The following is a 13,711-nucleotide window of genomic DNA, read 5'->3' as shown; positions in this document are numbered from 1 at the left end:
ATCTTTATTTTTAAGATAGTAAATGATAACTGATAAGCTAAAAGCATTGCCTATCTGAGACATTTGATATTGGTCTTTGTATATTCTTGTTTGTATTCCAGTGTGTTTCCTTCAAACCAAAATTAGTAAATTGGTAGAATTCATTGTTGTTTTATATTGGTTACACAGTGAAAGAAGAAAAAAGGCTGAAGGAGGCTGAAGAAGAGGCTAAGAAACCTCCAGAGAAAAGAGTAAGAAGACCTTGTTCTGTAAAGCTAAAAATACATCCATTCTTCTTTGTAGAATGATCTTTGGCCTGTTGCAACAGTCATTAGAATGAATGTGCAAAATGTCCTGTACAAATTTCAACCATTGCCCTGTTTCAATTAAGAGTTTAGTTTTCTGTCAAAACTATCATAAATATATAACAGTGTGTGTATACCACGTGATAAATTACGCCATATATGCTACGTCAGAAGGCAGTATTTCGCTTAAAATGAAGACTTATATCAAAGATAACTTCTCTTTTACTTCACCATTTTAAATGAAAAAAAAGGGCAGTCTATGATACTTAATGAGCCACGCCTTGGTATTATTACCGGAGTTTGATAAGGTGATCAGTTTCATCAAACACTTTGACAAACCTGTTTCCAAAATTATGTTTTGACAGTGCTCCGTCAGATGGCCGTATTGTGAAAAGGTTTGTCAAAGTGTTTTAAGAAACTACACTCTCAATCAAACTCTGGTAAAAGACCGAAGGTGGGGCTCTGTAAGTGGCGTAGACTGCGCTATGTTTCATTTAAAATGGTGAAGCAATAGGAAAGTTATCTTTGTTTAAAGTCTTAATTTGATGCAAAATATTGCCTTCCGACGTAGCATTTATGACGCAATTTATCACGTGGTATACACACACTGTATAAGTATTTTGATGAGTTTTTGAAGAGATAATAAGAACACAACACAATATATTTTATAAGTTAAAGATTCACTATTACTCCCAACTAAGATTTACCATATTTAATACAATCGTTTAAAATTAATTTACCAAAAAAGAATGATAAATGTCGAAAACAATGGTTCTTATGAAGGATACTGCGTTTAATTTAAAGGAAATATGTAGAAAACACGGTATTCCTACCTCATGAGAGGATAGTAGATCACAGTAAATCTTTTAGCATTCATCAATCATTTAATATTTTTGTGATTTCATCTATTAAATACGCAGTTATAAACATGTTATCAGTAATTAATATTTCCCATATACGCATTATTGATAAACTACCGTAGTTTAAGGGATCACTCAAAATTTATGTTTGTTATACATGTGTATATATTGATTTTGAATAAGAGTGTCTCTTTAAAACAAAACATATGGAATGACAAATCAATTTGATACCAGTTATGTCATTCCCCCAGACTTCGATATAAAACTTCAGAGATCCATGGTGGGATGTTCATATGTTTTTAATTGTGAGGTAAGTCATACGCAGTTTCTGAAACCTCAACTCATATTCTTTTTCTAGAGGAAAAAAATCCAACGCAAAAAGAAAGTACCGCTACCGGAGGCCACCACACCTCAGGAAGCAATACAGCGGATTATTCAAGAAAAAAGGATCTCGTGTAAAATCAATTATGACGTACTCAACGATCTCAACGTGCGCTCCGCGTCATCTGTTAAATCTACTGTACCGACAGGAGGCTCTATATTAAAAGAAACCAAGGGGCCGGTTTCAAGATTGCACAATACCAGTGTGACCTTTGATCTTGTAACTGAGGTATGTAGCAAACATTTTGTTTCAATTGTACCATGGTAGTTATGTAACCTTTGGTGTTGTCATGGTAAAAAACTTTTGGGCGAACATGTCAATGTGCATATGTCAAAATATATAAGATCAGTAAAATCGGTTGTATACTAGCAAGTTTTTAGAATTCAAATCAAGATCTTGATTTGTAAATTTAAATTAAAGTTATGGTGCATATGTTCCATATGACAATGAAATTAATTTCATTGACATTAATTAATTGAATGTGGCAAAATAAAAAACCTACCAAATATTTTTATGTGACCTCAATCAAACCTTTTTTTTTTACACCTTTTCCTTAGTCATGCTTAAAAGATTCAATTAAATTTATTATCCTGATAATTTTTTCCAGGCAATTCAAAACATGAATCTTAATCTAAGTTTTAATCTTAGTTGTATATTGATTACAGTCCTTAGATTTTAAGCCTTTTTGTATGTTTTCAAAACATTCATCATTTCGAAACAAAAAAAATCAAATGTAGAATTTGTTAGTTAATGAGATGTCGCATGGAAATCATTTAAGAAATACACAGGACATACCGGTATGTCGTAATGCATGTGTTGCAAGTAATAACATAAGGCTCAAAATACTCAAAAATTGGGAAAAGGTGAAAAGTGGCTAAAATATCCAGTCAGTTGCAAAAATACTCAGATTTTAGTGTTTCACTGGATTGATATTCACTGTTGGTCTGACATTCAAACTAGTTGCCAGATAAAGTACTAGCAATTGTAGTCATTAACCTGATATGGTATGCAATAACAAAAAATAAAAATTATTTTGTTTTTCTGACCATTTTATTAACAGTTCAGAATATATACATATTATTATTCATAACAAATTTTAACAATGTTATACACGTTTCCAACAGACTATTTTAAATAGTCGCAAAACATAAGAAATATCATATAATAGCACATCAAATTCACATAGCTAAGCACTCATCAGTTAGCACTGACAGTTTATATATCCCTGGCGTCATTAAAGTCACTGAGCACACTGGTGGCAATGTTCCTCGTAAACCTAATTCCTCTTAATGACCTTGACCTTGGGGTCATAAGGTCAGCAAAGTCCGTGATAGGGGTTATGAGGTCAGGCACTAGGTATAGGAAGTCATCATCAGCAAGCACCTGCCTTCTTTGGTTTCTATGGTGATGGTTGTCTGTGGTCGCTAGGGACTGGTTTTGGTCATCATGGTGATTATAGATGACCTCACGTAGGGCATTGCTCGTCTCTGCATGGAGTAGTTTTCGCTGCTTGTATCGGAACGCCTCATACATGTGTAGGACCCCGCTGATCGTTGAAATCTTGGTCTCAAGGTAACTGAATTCAGACTCCTCGCCGGAATCCCGCTGGCGCCACACCAACTCGTCCAATGTCCTCTCTGAAAATACACCAAAAAATCATGAAAAAAAATTGCCAATGATTTTTATGCCCCTTCATATACATTCACATTATTTTTGTATTACCAAATTCTGACTCTAAATAACTTGAAATAGAGGCTTTCATTCTCAGGGTCTTCAGTCTCCAGGAAATTTTGAAATATTATACATACGGCCAAGTTATATCTAATCATTACCATTACAGAAGTTAAGACAGCATTTTTTTACATACCTAGAACACACATTTGCCTTTCAGCCATCTTAATGTTGAACTGGAGTTCTTCAAGATCCATTATTTACTTGTGAGAGAAACAGTTTGTTAAAATTCTTTAAGGACTATTATTTCCATGTAAGAGAAATATTTTGTAATGATTCTCTGACTGCTGCAGAACTATATATACCCCTAACCTTGGATTTGTTTTTCATGACTTGATTCTACTAATTAAAATGTAGGTAGTGCTACCGACACCTTCAAAGAGGTTGACAGACACCTATCACATTAGTATGGGCTTTAAAGATAATTATCATTAAATGGGATTTCACAGCTTGTGTCCACATGCCTTTGATGTGGCAATTAAAGATCACAGGGTGATAATGGACTGCAGCCCTTTAATTAGATGTGTGATATATTGGCCATATTTTTTTTACTTTGTTGTTTCACCAGATGGAATCTGTAGACAATTAATGAAAGCTATCCATCATTAGGATGCAAAGATGTGTTAATGTGTTTTACAGAATTTTATATTGTGATGATTTCCATATTAATACCAATGTAAAAAAAAGCTTACACACCATTAATATCAAGATTATTTCTAGGTTTAATTTATAGTGATTAACTATTATATTTGCTATGCATGGGTAACATTTTTGAAAATCACCATGATGACACTACAAGTGTTATGATGTATTAAAGGGAAGTAGTTTTACTTATATTACATGGGACTTTTATCTATTTGTTTCTTGAATATCATAATGCCGATATAAAAAATATCTTGGTATAAACTTTTGTAAACCTCTCATCTTCACTATCAACAAGTCATGGAATTTAATTCAATTTAGATCAAAGTTTTTTCATTCACTCAATGCACACAGAGTTGATAAATATGAGGAAATTATAACTTATATACTCCATATAACAGCGATTTATGCAAGTACATATTAAATGAATACAAACTGAAAACAAAGTATACATTAAGTTTAAAGAAGTCAAAAAGGAATTATACATTCAGATTCAGCATTTGAATCTAAATGTATAATTCCTTTTTTTTAATAATATAATGCCTCTATCGAAAAAATGTTGGTGTTAACTTGAAAATTATTCAAACTTTTTTAACTTCTTTTTAAAAAGTCATAGAATTGAGAGAATGATCATTTAGAATTCCACAGTTTGACCATTTTAATATAATAAAAAAAACAGTGTACTGAACAAGGTACCAGTAATAACACTTTTATTAACGACATAATTATTTATAATTATTACCAAAAGTTAAAATCCTTAAATTTAAATAGAAACATAACAATCAAATATTGAAGCAATTGAATACACATTCCATGTTAAGTCATTCACCATATCAGAATATCAAAACAAAAGTCATAAGTGCAATTTTAAGGTCAATTGATCAGAAACTTCTTAATTACACTTTAATGGTACTGCTTACAAACATGGTTGTGAAGTCGACCAGTTTAAATAAGAATTATTTCACTGAACTTAAGATGACAGATACCTTTGTATTCATTTCTGTTGTCACCTGCTACAATTAGCAGAATAAAAAGCAGATAATAACCCCTAAACTACCTCAAGATTACTATAAAATCAGCAATGACAGATACATGATGCATCCGTGGTCTAGTGGTTATAGACTTGATTGTCAATCCAGGGCTCATAGGTTTGTTTCCCTGTCGCACCACTAAAAGTACTAATCGTCTTCCAAGAGGGATGTAAAATGAGGGTCGCATGTCCCAGTGCTATATACTGGTGCATTTTTAAGAACCATGCTGGGTAACTCTAACCCGAGTTGCCTTCTGTCTGTGCACTATTCTCCAAAAACCTAATATGACTGACAATCTTATGGAAGCACTCGCCAAATGGATCTTGCATGAGTGCAAGTATAAATAAACTAAAAAAACAACCAACAGATATATTGCATTTAAGAACCCACCTGCCAAGAAGCAGTATAAGGAAGAGAACACTTCTTTTCTATCTCACCTTTAGTTTAAATTACAGTTACTTCCCTTTGAATTTTAGATGCCATTTGTCAAGAAGTAGCATAAAAAGGAGATAGCTTTCATTCTAACTCAGACGAATTGGAAGACCAACAGTTTCACTGAGATTTATCCCTTTTTAATTTCAGACGCCACCAGCCAAGAAGCAGCGCAAAGAAGAATTACCTCCTATACTACCTCAGATGGATATAAAGCCCACAGATAAATCCACACCAGATGTTGTCATTGAATCGGGACCCGTGCAATATGAACAGAAAGGTAAAGTGTACATGTAGTCTCAAAATGAGTGTTAAGAAGGCTTAAAAATTTAAGTCAAATTGATCGTAAAGAATGAAGCAGTTTTAGACATTTTTAGCCTAGGAAGCAATATTGTATTATTTCCGAAGCTTTTTGTTATTTTGAGCAAATAAAAAGTTAATTATATATAGCTAAGGGAAATATCATCATTGCACTAAAAGTTGAATGTTGACTTAAATATATAACATTGAATTCTCGTTAAGTATAAGTAACAAAGTTTTGTTGTTGTGTTTTTTTCCTTTTTCTAAGCTCTCTTATATTTTGCACCTGACCATTATTTGTTTATTATTGCAAACAGATAATTGTCCCTTGGTGCTTTATTTTCTTACTCCTTTTGGTATGCATTTTTGGTACTTTATGAACTGGAAAAATTCGTAAATGTACCAAAACAAGATGGGAAATGTTTCCAATGTGAAAATGACTTAATAAATTTACTGAGATATATTTTATAAAATATCCTGACCTACATGTACCTACCCTACCCCTTTATAGAACTAACGGGACATATTATAGTTTCACATGGAGCATATGGTCAGGCAGCATCAAGTATGTTGTCGGATCAAGAACTTAAGAAGCATTTTTCCAATCAAAATGAAATTTGATCAAAATGTTTATAATATCTCAGACATATTTTATAACCAACCTATTGCTCATGTCACTTGAGAGTTAGACCCTTGAACTGTATTTGCAGTGTCAGCCCTCAAATTTGGCTAGGATACAAACAATTTATATTATTAAAACTTATTTGAAAACAAACACTTGTTTTAGGGGGGCCTAAGTGAATAATGGTGTAACTGACTGTGAAATAAGTCTTATCATTCTAGAAAATTATTATCCCCGCCGAATCACAGATTTCGGGAGGGGGATATTGTTTTTGCGTTGTTCGTCCGTCATTCTGTCCTTCCGTCCATCCAGTACTATATCTTGGTAGGCATTGATCAGAAAATGTTCAAACTTGATCAGAATGTTCCCCTTGATCATATCTCGACCTTTTTTAAAAGTGGATCACATGGGGTCAAAAACTAGGTCACTAGGTCAAATCTTAGAAAAATCTTTGGAACATACAGAGGCATTATACATGGTCAAATATTCATGAAACTTTATCAGAATGTTTTCCTTGATGAACTCTTGGTCGTAAATAAAACTGGGTCACATATGATCGAAAATTAGGTCACTAGGTCAAATCTTGTTTTTTGGTAACACCTAAATGGCTTAGCACAAAGACGAACACAGCTTCACATGAAAATAGGAATTAAAACTATCGTGTGCAAAGCCTTCAAATTTTGTTGAACAAGTAATGAAAAACAGTCTGACATTGGTAATTCAGAATATTAAGATTATGAAATATTAACAATTTTACCTGATTACAGATGATGGTTACGGTGAGGAGGAGGAGGACTATTTTGAGGAGGAAGACCAACACCTCAGTGCAGCTCAGATGCTAGGACATACAGGTATTGTGGGGGTGGGGTGGAGTGTGTGTACGGAGAGGGGGGATGGGGTGGTAGGTACAAGTTGGAGAGACATAGGGAATACCAACACCCCAGTGCAGCCCAGATGCTAGGACATACAGGTACAGTGGGGGTGGGGTGGGGATGAGGAGAGGGGGTTGGGTTGGGGAGTACATGTTAGAGATACATGGAGGGAGACCAACACCTCAGTGCAGCCCAGATGCTAGGACATACAGGTACAGTGGGGGTGGTGTGGGGGTGAGGAGAGGGGGTTGGGTTGGGGAGTACATGCTAGAGATACATGGAGGAAGACCAACACCTCAGTGCAGCCCAGATGCTAGAACATACAGGTACAGTGGGGGTGGGGTGGAGTGTGTGTACGGAGACGGGGGATGGGGTGGGAGGTACAAGTTAGAGAGACATAGAGAAGACCAACACCTCAGTGCAGCCCAGATGCTAGGACATACAGGTACAGTGGGGCTGGGGTAGAATGTGTGCAGCAGGTGGATTTTGTAAAGAGAGGTGGGAGTATAAGGAGTATTTATTAGGATTAACAGTGCTTCCAAGATTTCAGGACTGGTACAGTGGGGCTGGGATGTAAGGGGTGGTGATTGTAAGGTGAGGCGGTGGGGGTGGGGGGGGGAGAGATCATTGCTGTCCAGCTCAAATGAATAAGACCCCATTAGTCCCCGAATTCTTGGAACACAGAGGAGTCTCTCATAGCAGGATTATGCTACGCTCACTATGAAATTAAAGGAAATAAGATACTTCGTGTGTATTACTGGTACAAAATACTCTGTTAATGGTTTGCCAGACAGGGCTATGGTAGCAGCAATTTTAATCATGTAATTTCGTTATACGCTCTTTGATAGTCTATAGAAAACGAATCAATGATATATATATATATAACTATAATATAAGTGATATCTGTATGTTTCAAACAGAAAGATTACTTTTAAGTGCTCATTCAATGGAATATAGTCTATAGTCATTACCTCACTGAAACAAACAATTATCCTCTATATAAGGCTAGAATATTAAGTAGAATACTGTAAAGATAATTTGATTTATAAGTATCATGTATGCATGGTCAGATTCCTGAAAAAAAAACTGTATAAAGATTTAATTACAGATTATGAAGAGGATTAGATGGGTTTAGTAGACATAAAAATCTAACAGAGTAAATGGGGTTAAAAAGACCTGACATGTCATGCTTTATGTTACCATACCTTGTCCTGAAATAGAATTGAATTAAAAGATATTGAGTGATAGATAATTAATTAGTATACTAGGGTTTTAGCCAGGATTTAAGGAGGACAGGGTGTTGCAGAAATAAAACAGGATGCTGAGGGTAAAAAGGGCACATATAATCGGGCTATGAAGAATTTGAACATAATTAATTTGGCAGAAAATGTTAGGTTTCAACTGCCAATATATTTACAATCTGATTATAAGTTTAAGCCAATACAAAAGAAATATTTGACTGTCTTGGGCATTTTATCCCTATGAAGGGAGGAGGGTACGCATGCTAGTCTCCATGAGGGCAGGAGGGTGCTGGAGGGTGCAGCACCCTCCCACCGCCCATAACACTTTAGCTGAAACCATATATACATAAAACATTATAAGAAAGAAAATATTTATTTCAGGAGGGGAAGAAGACTATGACTATGATGACTAGCCTTGTCGAGTTGTACCATACATGATGACAGATGGACTACAGGGTATATTACAGACGTTATGATTGGCATTGAGATCATACATGATGATATACATTGACCATAGGATTGTTCAATGTGGGAAATTTCTTGCTATGATATTCATGTGCCCCCTTGAACAATTAACAATACAATGTTAGAACAAGTCTTTGTGCTCAGGGGCTTTGATTAAGGACAGTCTCAAGTCAAAGTCTGGACTCAGCAAATTTTTTTTATTGAATTACAATGAATCATTTTTGTACCATTTGTTTTATAAAAATATATAATAAAAATGTGAATAATTGTACAATTTTGAATAGTATAAATAAATTCAGCAAATTTAATCTTCAAAATTCAATTAGGAAGAAAGAAACGGTGGAATGAAGATTTATGGTTTTGCCACTTGAGTCTGAACTCAAGACTTGAGACTGTTCGTAAATATGGCCCCTGAACATCCATAGAATAATTAGATCTTCAAGTTAGTATTTATGACCTTTGCGCATGATGACGCGACTTGTGTGTCACTCACTGCATCATTCTTAATTCTGGTGTATCACATTAGATTGTTTGATGAAGTTTGATATTTTGGTGAAAATGAATTTGTGACATATTAGAAAAGTTCAATTTATTTACAATGGTACTGACTTTGTTTTTATTAAATTTTGGCGTCAAACCCATACTGTTCATAATTTTTCAAAGCCATGCTCCCGTCTTTTGGTCAAATGTCTGAGTATGTATCTAATTGATTCAATATGGAGGCAGTTTATAATATACATGTTGTCTCCTTAGCACAAGAAGAACTGTAACTGACTTTTTTCAAATTTATCAGGAAAGGCAAAAACCTCATTTTCTTTTTTCCTATAATTAATCTGTTCTATAGTTTAAATGCTTTAAATGAAATTTGATTTAATACGTTAAAAAGGAACAAAATTTATTTTAATATTTTTCTGAAAGAAATCGAAAACTATTTTTTTAAGTAGAATATGGCTTTGAAACGTTCACAGGATAGAAAAGTAAATCTGATTGAATTATGTGAAGAAATTAATTTCACCATTGAACATTTTATACTAGATGAGGAATTGTACCTATTTGGCACTGTAGTGACCATCAAAATTTGTATGTTAAATGCTTGCAATATGAATATATATAAAGTCCCACCCTATGACCATGCTTTGTAATACTTGTTTTATGAATATTTCTTGTAACCAAATTTTAATTGGTCAATTATGTCTGCTATGAAATTTATATTGGATGATATTTATGATTATCAGGGCATTAATGTGTTTGTCTTTTTTGTACATGATGGGCCAATTGTTCAGAACATCGTTAAAGTTAATGCGAATAATGACATCGTTGTTAACTTTTAAACTTGAAATATTTGATAATGTGCTCAGATATTTAAACATGAAGAAGTACAGCTTAAACAGTTGAAAATACAGCAGATCACATGTGTATCCATTTAACTTCCAAAGCAGTAACAATTTGAATGTAAATAATGGTTATGTTAACAACATTGTTTGGTTGTCCGGTTAGCGCAGAGGTTAGCACTATCACTTCTCAACAAGGCAACTCCGGTTCGATTACCGGCCTGGGTACATGTGATTTTGGTAAGTGGTGAAAGCCGGACAAGTGTTTTTCTCCTCGTAGTCCTGATTTCCCTGTACAACACAATACCTACCTCTCGCACAACATCGTGCCAACAAGAGTGACCTTGTATAAGTTATCATAACTTTCATCACAAGCGTAAAATATATAATGCTCAATCTAGCAACATTTTTAACTTAAACAAAGTTCTGAACAATTAGCCCATTGGCTATCACATATTATATGTTGATAGGAGAAATCACCAATTTCTTGTACAAGTATTGTGTTTTTCTGATATCCAATACATTCTATTGTTTTATTATCTTTTGGGATAAACTGAACATACATGTACAACTGAAAAGGCAGCTTTATTTATTGTTATACTATTATTGGCATTGAATTCTGTCACCTTTAAATCACGATTTTAAGTTCAGAAAATCATGAACATTAACACAATATTGCTACATTATAATTTTTTAAGTGTCTGTGTTTGCCTCGTGTCCAGCTTCCGCACCTGCCCTCGGGATGGAATGACCATCTGCTTGAAAAACATTTTTTGAAAAAAAAAAATGCATACTTTAAATTAGGGATGCAAACGAATGGCAAAATTGATATTGGAATATTTGGTAATTCTTTCGAACGAATATTCAATAACCGAAAAACATCTTTTAAAAGTTGTAGTAAACTTTTGTTATATTCGCTAAAATAATAGTGTTACATTTTAACCCTTCTTTGTCGTAACCACTACGCGCGGCGGACCATGAATTTCACCAAATGAGCCTCGGAAGTTCCTCATTTTAGAAAGACAAAAGGTAGTAAAGTATGAACAAAGAAACAACAAAATATTTTAATTTATATTCCTCTGCCTTCATATCTGTAAACAACGTAACTTAGATGGATTCTGGTCAAATGGCATTATGCGCCAATGGAAGGTCTTTCCGTAGTACGAGAGCCTCGTTCTGGGATTGACCTCTACTAAATAAAACTATGGAAAAACCAAACCAACTCGGGGACTAGTTAATTCCTCGATTGGCAAAGGCATTCAAATTTACTGAAACTAATTGAATTTTGTGTGTCACTTGTTTTATTAAGGCAGTTATTGTAAAATTACGGGGTCTTTTTATGGTACCCGACGATATGTCCCTAAATGGCATATGACACGTGTTTAGTGTATCACATTCACACCTCTGGCAGTATTGGTCAGTTGGTGTCAAAACAAGACAAACAAACTTTAAACACAATAACAGAGTTGTAGGCAAAAGGTTTATTATTATATTTATTCGACACCAAAAGACATAGAATATTTGAATACCGATTTTGACATTTGAATACCAAACGTTTGATCGAATATTTGTTTGCATCCCTACTTTAAATGTTAAACGTTTTTAATGTTTAAGATTAAATATTCAGCTTTATGATGTTTCACCAAAACATGAGTGTTTAGGATGTGTAGTAATTTTTTGAAACACAGATGATGTTACATAGTTATGAACACAGATGTTTGAATGAATTGTACTGATTTGACATCATTATTTAATTTGCTTAAAATGATACAGTTAGACTTGTTATCCATGGAGAGTTGAGATTTTTTTCAAGCACTCAGGTTAAATGATACAAGTATCTGTTATGCAAAAAGTCCTTTACAACATTAGAAATGGAAGAACTTTTAAATTATTTGCTCTCTTTATTTCACTGTCTCACTTACATTCTGTTGTTAAAAGAATGAAGAATATTTTGCATAATTGTGTATCATTGCAACACAAGAAAATTAATGTTGCCAGAAGCTTAATAACAAAACTTAATTTGATTTGTTTTTACAATGGCAGTTTTGTAAGAATTTATTATATTCATGATCATAAATTAATCATAAAATTATTAAACATTTTTTAAGTATTTTACAACTTGGAAGTGGTTTTTTTTCAACTTCAATAAAATTTGTTAGATAATCAATGTCAGCTTTTGTTGTCTCCTGCGTGGCATTGCAAACATGTATTATAGGGATCATGTTGTTCAGCATCATCACACTTTCATTTTTGCTCTCCAGCTTAAGCATTGGTTAACCAATCTTTACCAAACTTGGTAACAATGTTTGTTGGCATAAAAATCGATCAACAGCCGGATCACACTATTAAATCCAGAGTTATGGCCCTTTAGACGACAAAATTTACATTCCAAAAATGTGGGCGCTCCTAGCAGGCAACATCAATTATGTGAATTCTAGTTCATGATGATTGATAGTTCTAATTTATTTTATTTATTGTGAACTATTTATCGATTATTTAGATCATGTAATATGTTTTATTGTTCCATGTTTGATGGAAATATATAATAATGTACAAATAGATTTTTGCTTTGTTGATCAACAATGTAAAACGTCTTGCATGTAAATTGTTAATAATTGTTTCAAGTGATATTTTCACTTTAGCTGTTCACTAAATAATCTTCTGCATGTGAAAATTAAAATGCATGACTTTCTATGGTACTTGAATGAATTATGAAAATTTCAATGAAATATGTGATTTCTGTTCTTCCAAATTCCTGTAATGTTATAGTGATTTCCATGTTCTTATACAGAACTAGGAACAACTACTGAGCTATCACTTTTTGAAGCTTTATAAAGGCAAATTAATGTTTTACCAGGTATTTATTATTTGTTCAAATGAAGTTTTGTGAAAAATGGAAAGCATTGAATAAAATAGTGAAATAAATAAATTCTGTTTTTGGGGGGGGGGGGGTTCTGTTCGATCAGATTCGTTAGAAATTGTTCTGACGAAATAAGAAGTAAAAGTTGGTCTTATAGATGAAGACATTTTATAATGGATTTGTACAGCAAACATTCAAAAAAAAAAAAAATTAGATTTTTGTACCCACCGCCAGACTGCTTTCAGGAGGGGGATTATACTTTGGCCATATCCCTTATCTACCATTGGTCACACTTTTTCTGTGCGGAACCATATCTTGGTAGGGAACGATCAAATTATGTTCAAACTTGGTCAGAATGCTCCCCTGATCAACTCCCGACTGATTGTAAAAGTTGGGTCAAATGGGGTCAAATCTTTGCAACAAACTCAGGCATTATATTTGGTCCAATGTTGGTCAAACTTTATCAAAATGTTCCCTTGATGTATTCTTGGACACATTTAAAACTGGGTCACATGTGATAAAAAAACTTAATAGAATTCTTAGATAGAATTCTTTTTTGTATGGAACCATATCTCACGGGTGAAGAAAAAGGTCACAAGGTCAAATCTTAAAAAGAACTTTGGACTTCACAACAGAGGCATTATATTTGGTCCACCAT

At 33.8% G+C, this 13,711-nt stretch overlaps 1 protein-coding gene across 1 annotated transcript in view; it reads left to right on the top strand.

Annotated features, from left to right (window-relative positions):
- Positions 1-13,112, top strand: part of LOC128208296 (transcription factor IIIB 90 kDa subunit-like) — a 37,282-nt gene extending 24,170 nt beyond the window's left edge. The window contains exons 13-17 of the mRNA XM_052911838.1: positions 169-230; positions 1,503-1,754; positions 5,513-5,642; positions 7,052-7,135; positions 8,779-13,112. Coding sequence (XP_052767798.1) covers positions 169-230; positions 1,503-1,754; positions 5,513-5,642; positions 7,052-7,135; positions 8,779-8,810 — 560 coding nt within the window. The 3' untranslated portion in view covers positions 8,811-13,112. The remainder of the gene's footprint in view (positions 1-168; positions 231-1,502; positions 1,755-5,512; positions 5,643-7,051; positions 7,136-8,778) is intronic.
- Positions 13,113-13,711: the final 599 nt, after the last annotated feature.

The sequence above is a fragment of the Mya arenaria genome, chromosome 11 (assembly GCF_026914265.1).
Source record: "Mya arenaria isolate MELC-2E11 chromosome 11, ASM2691426v1".
Taxonomy (NCBI): Eukaryota; Metazoa; Mollusca; class Bivalvia; order Myida; family Myidae; genus Mya; species Mya arenaria.
Note: the sequence above shows the minus strand (reverse complement) of the source record. Positions and strands in the feature narration are given on the sequence as shown.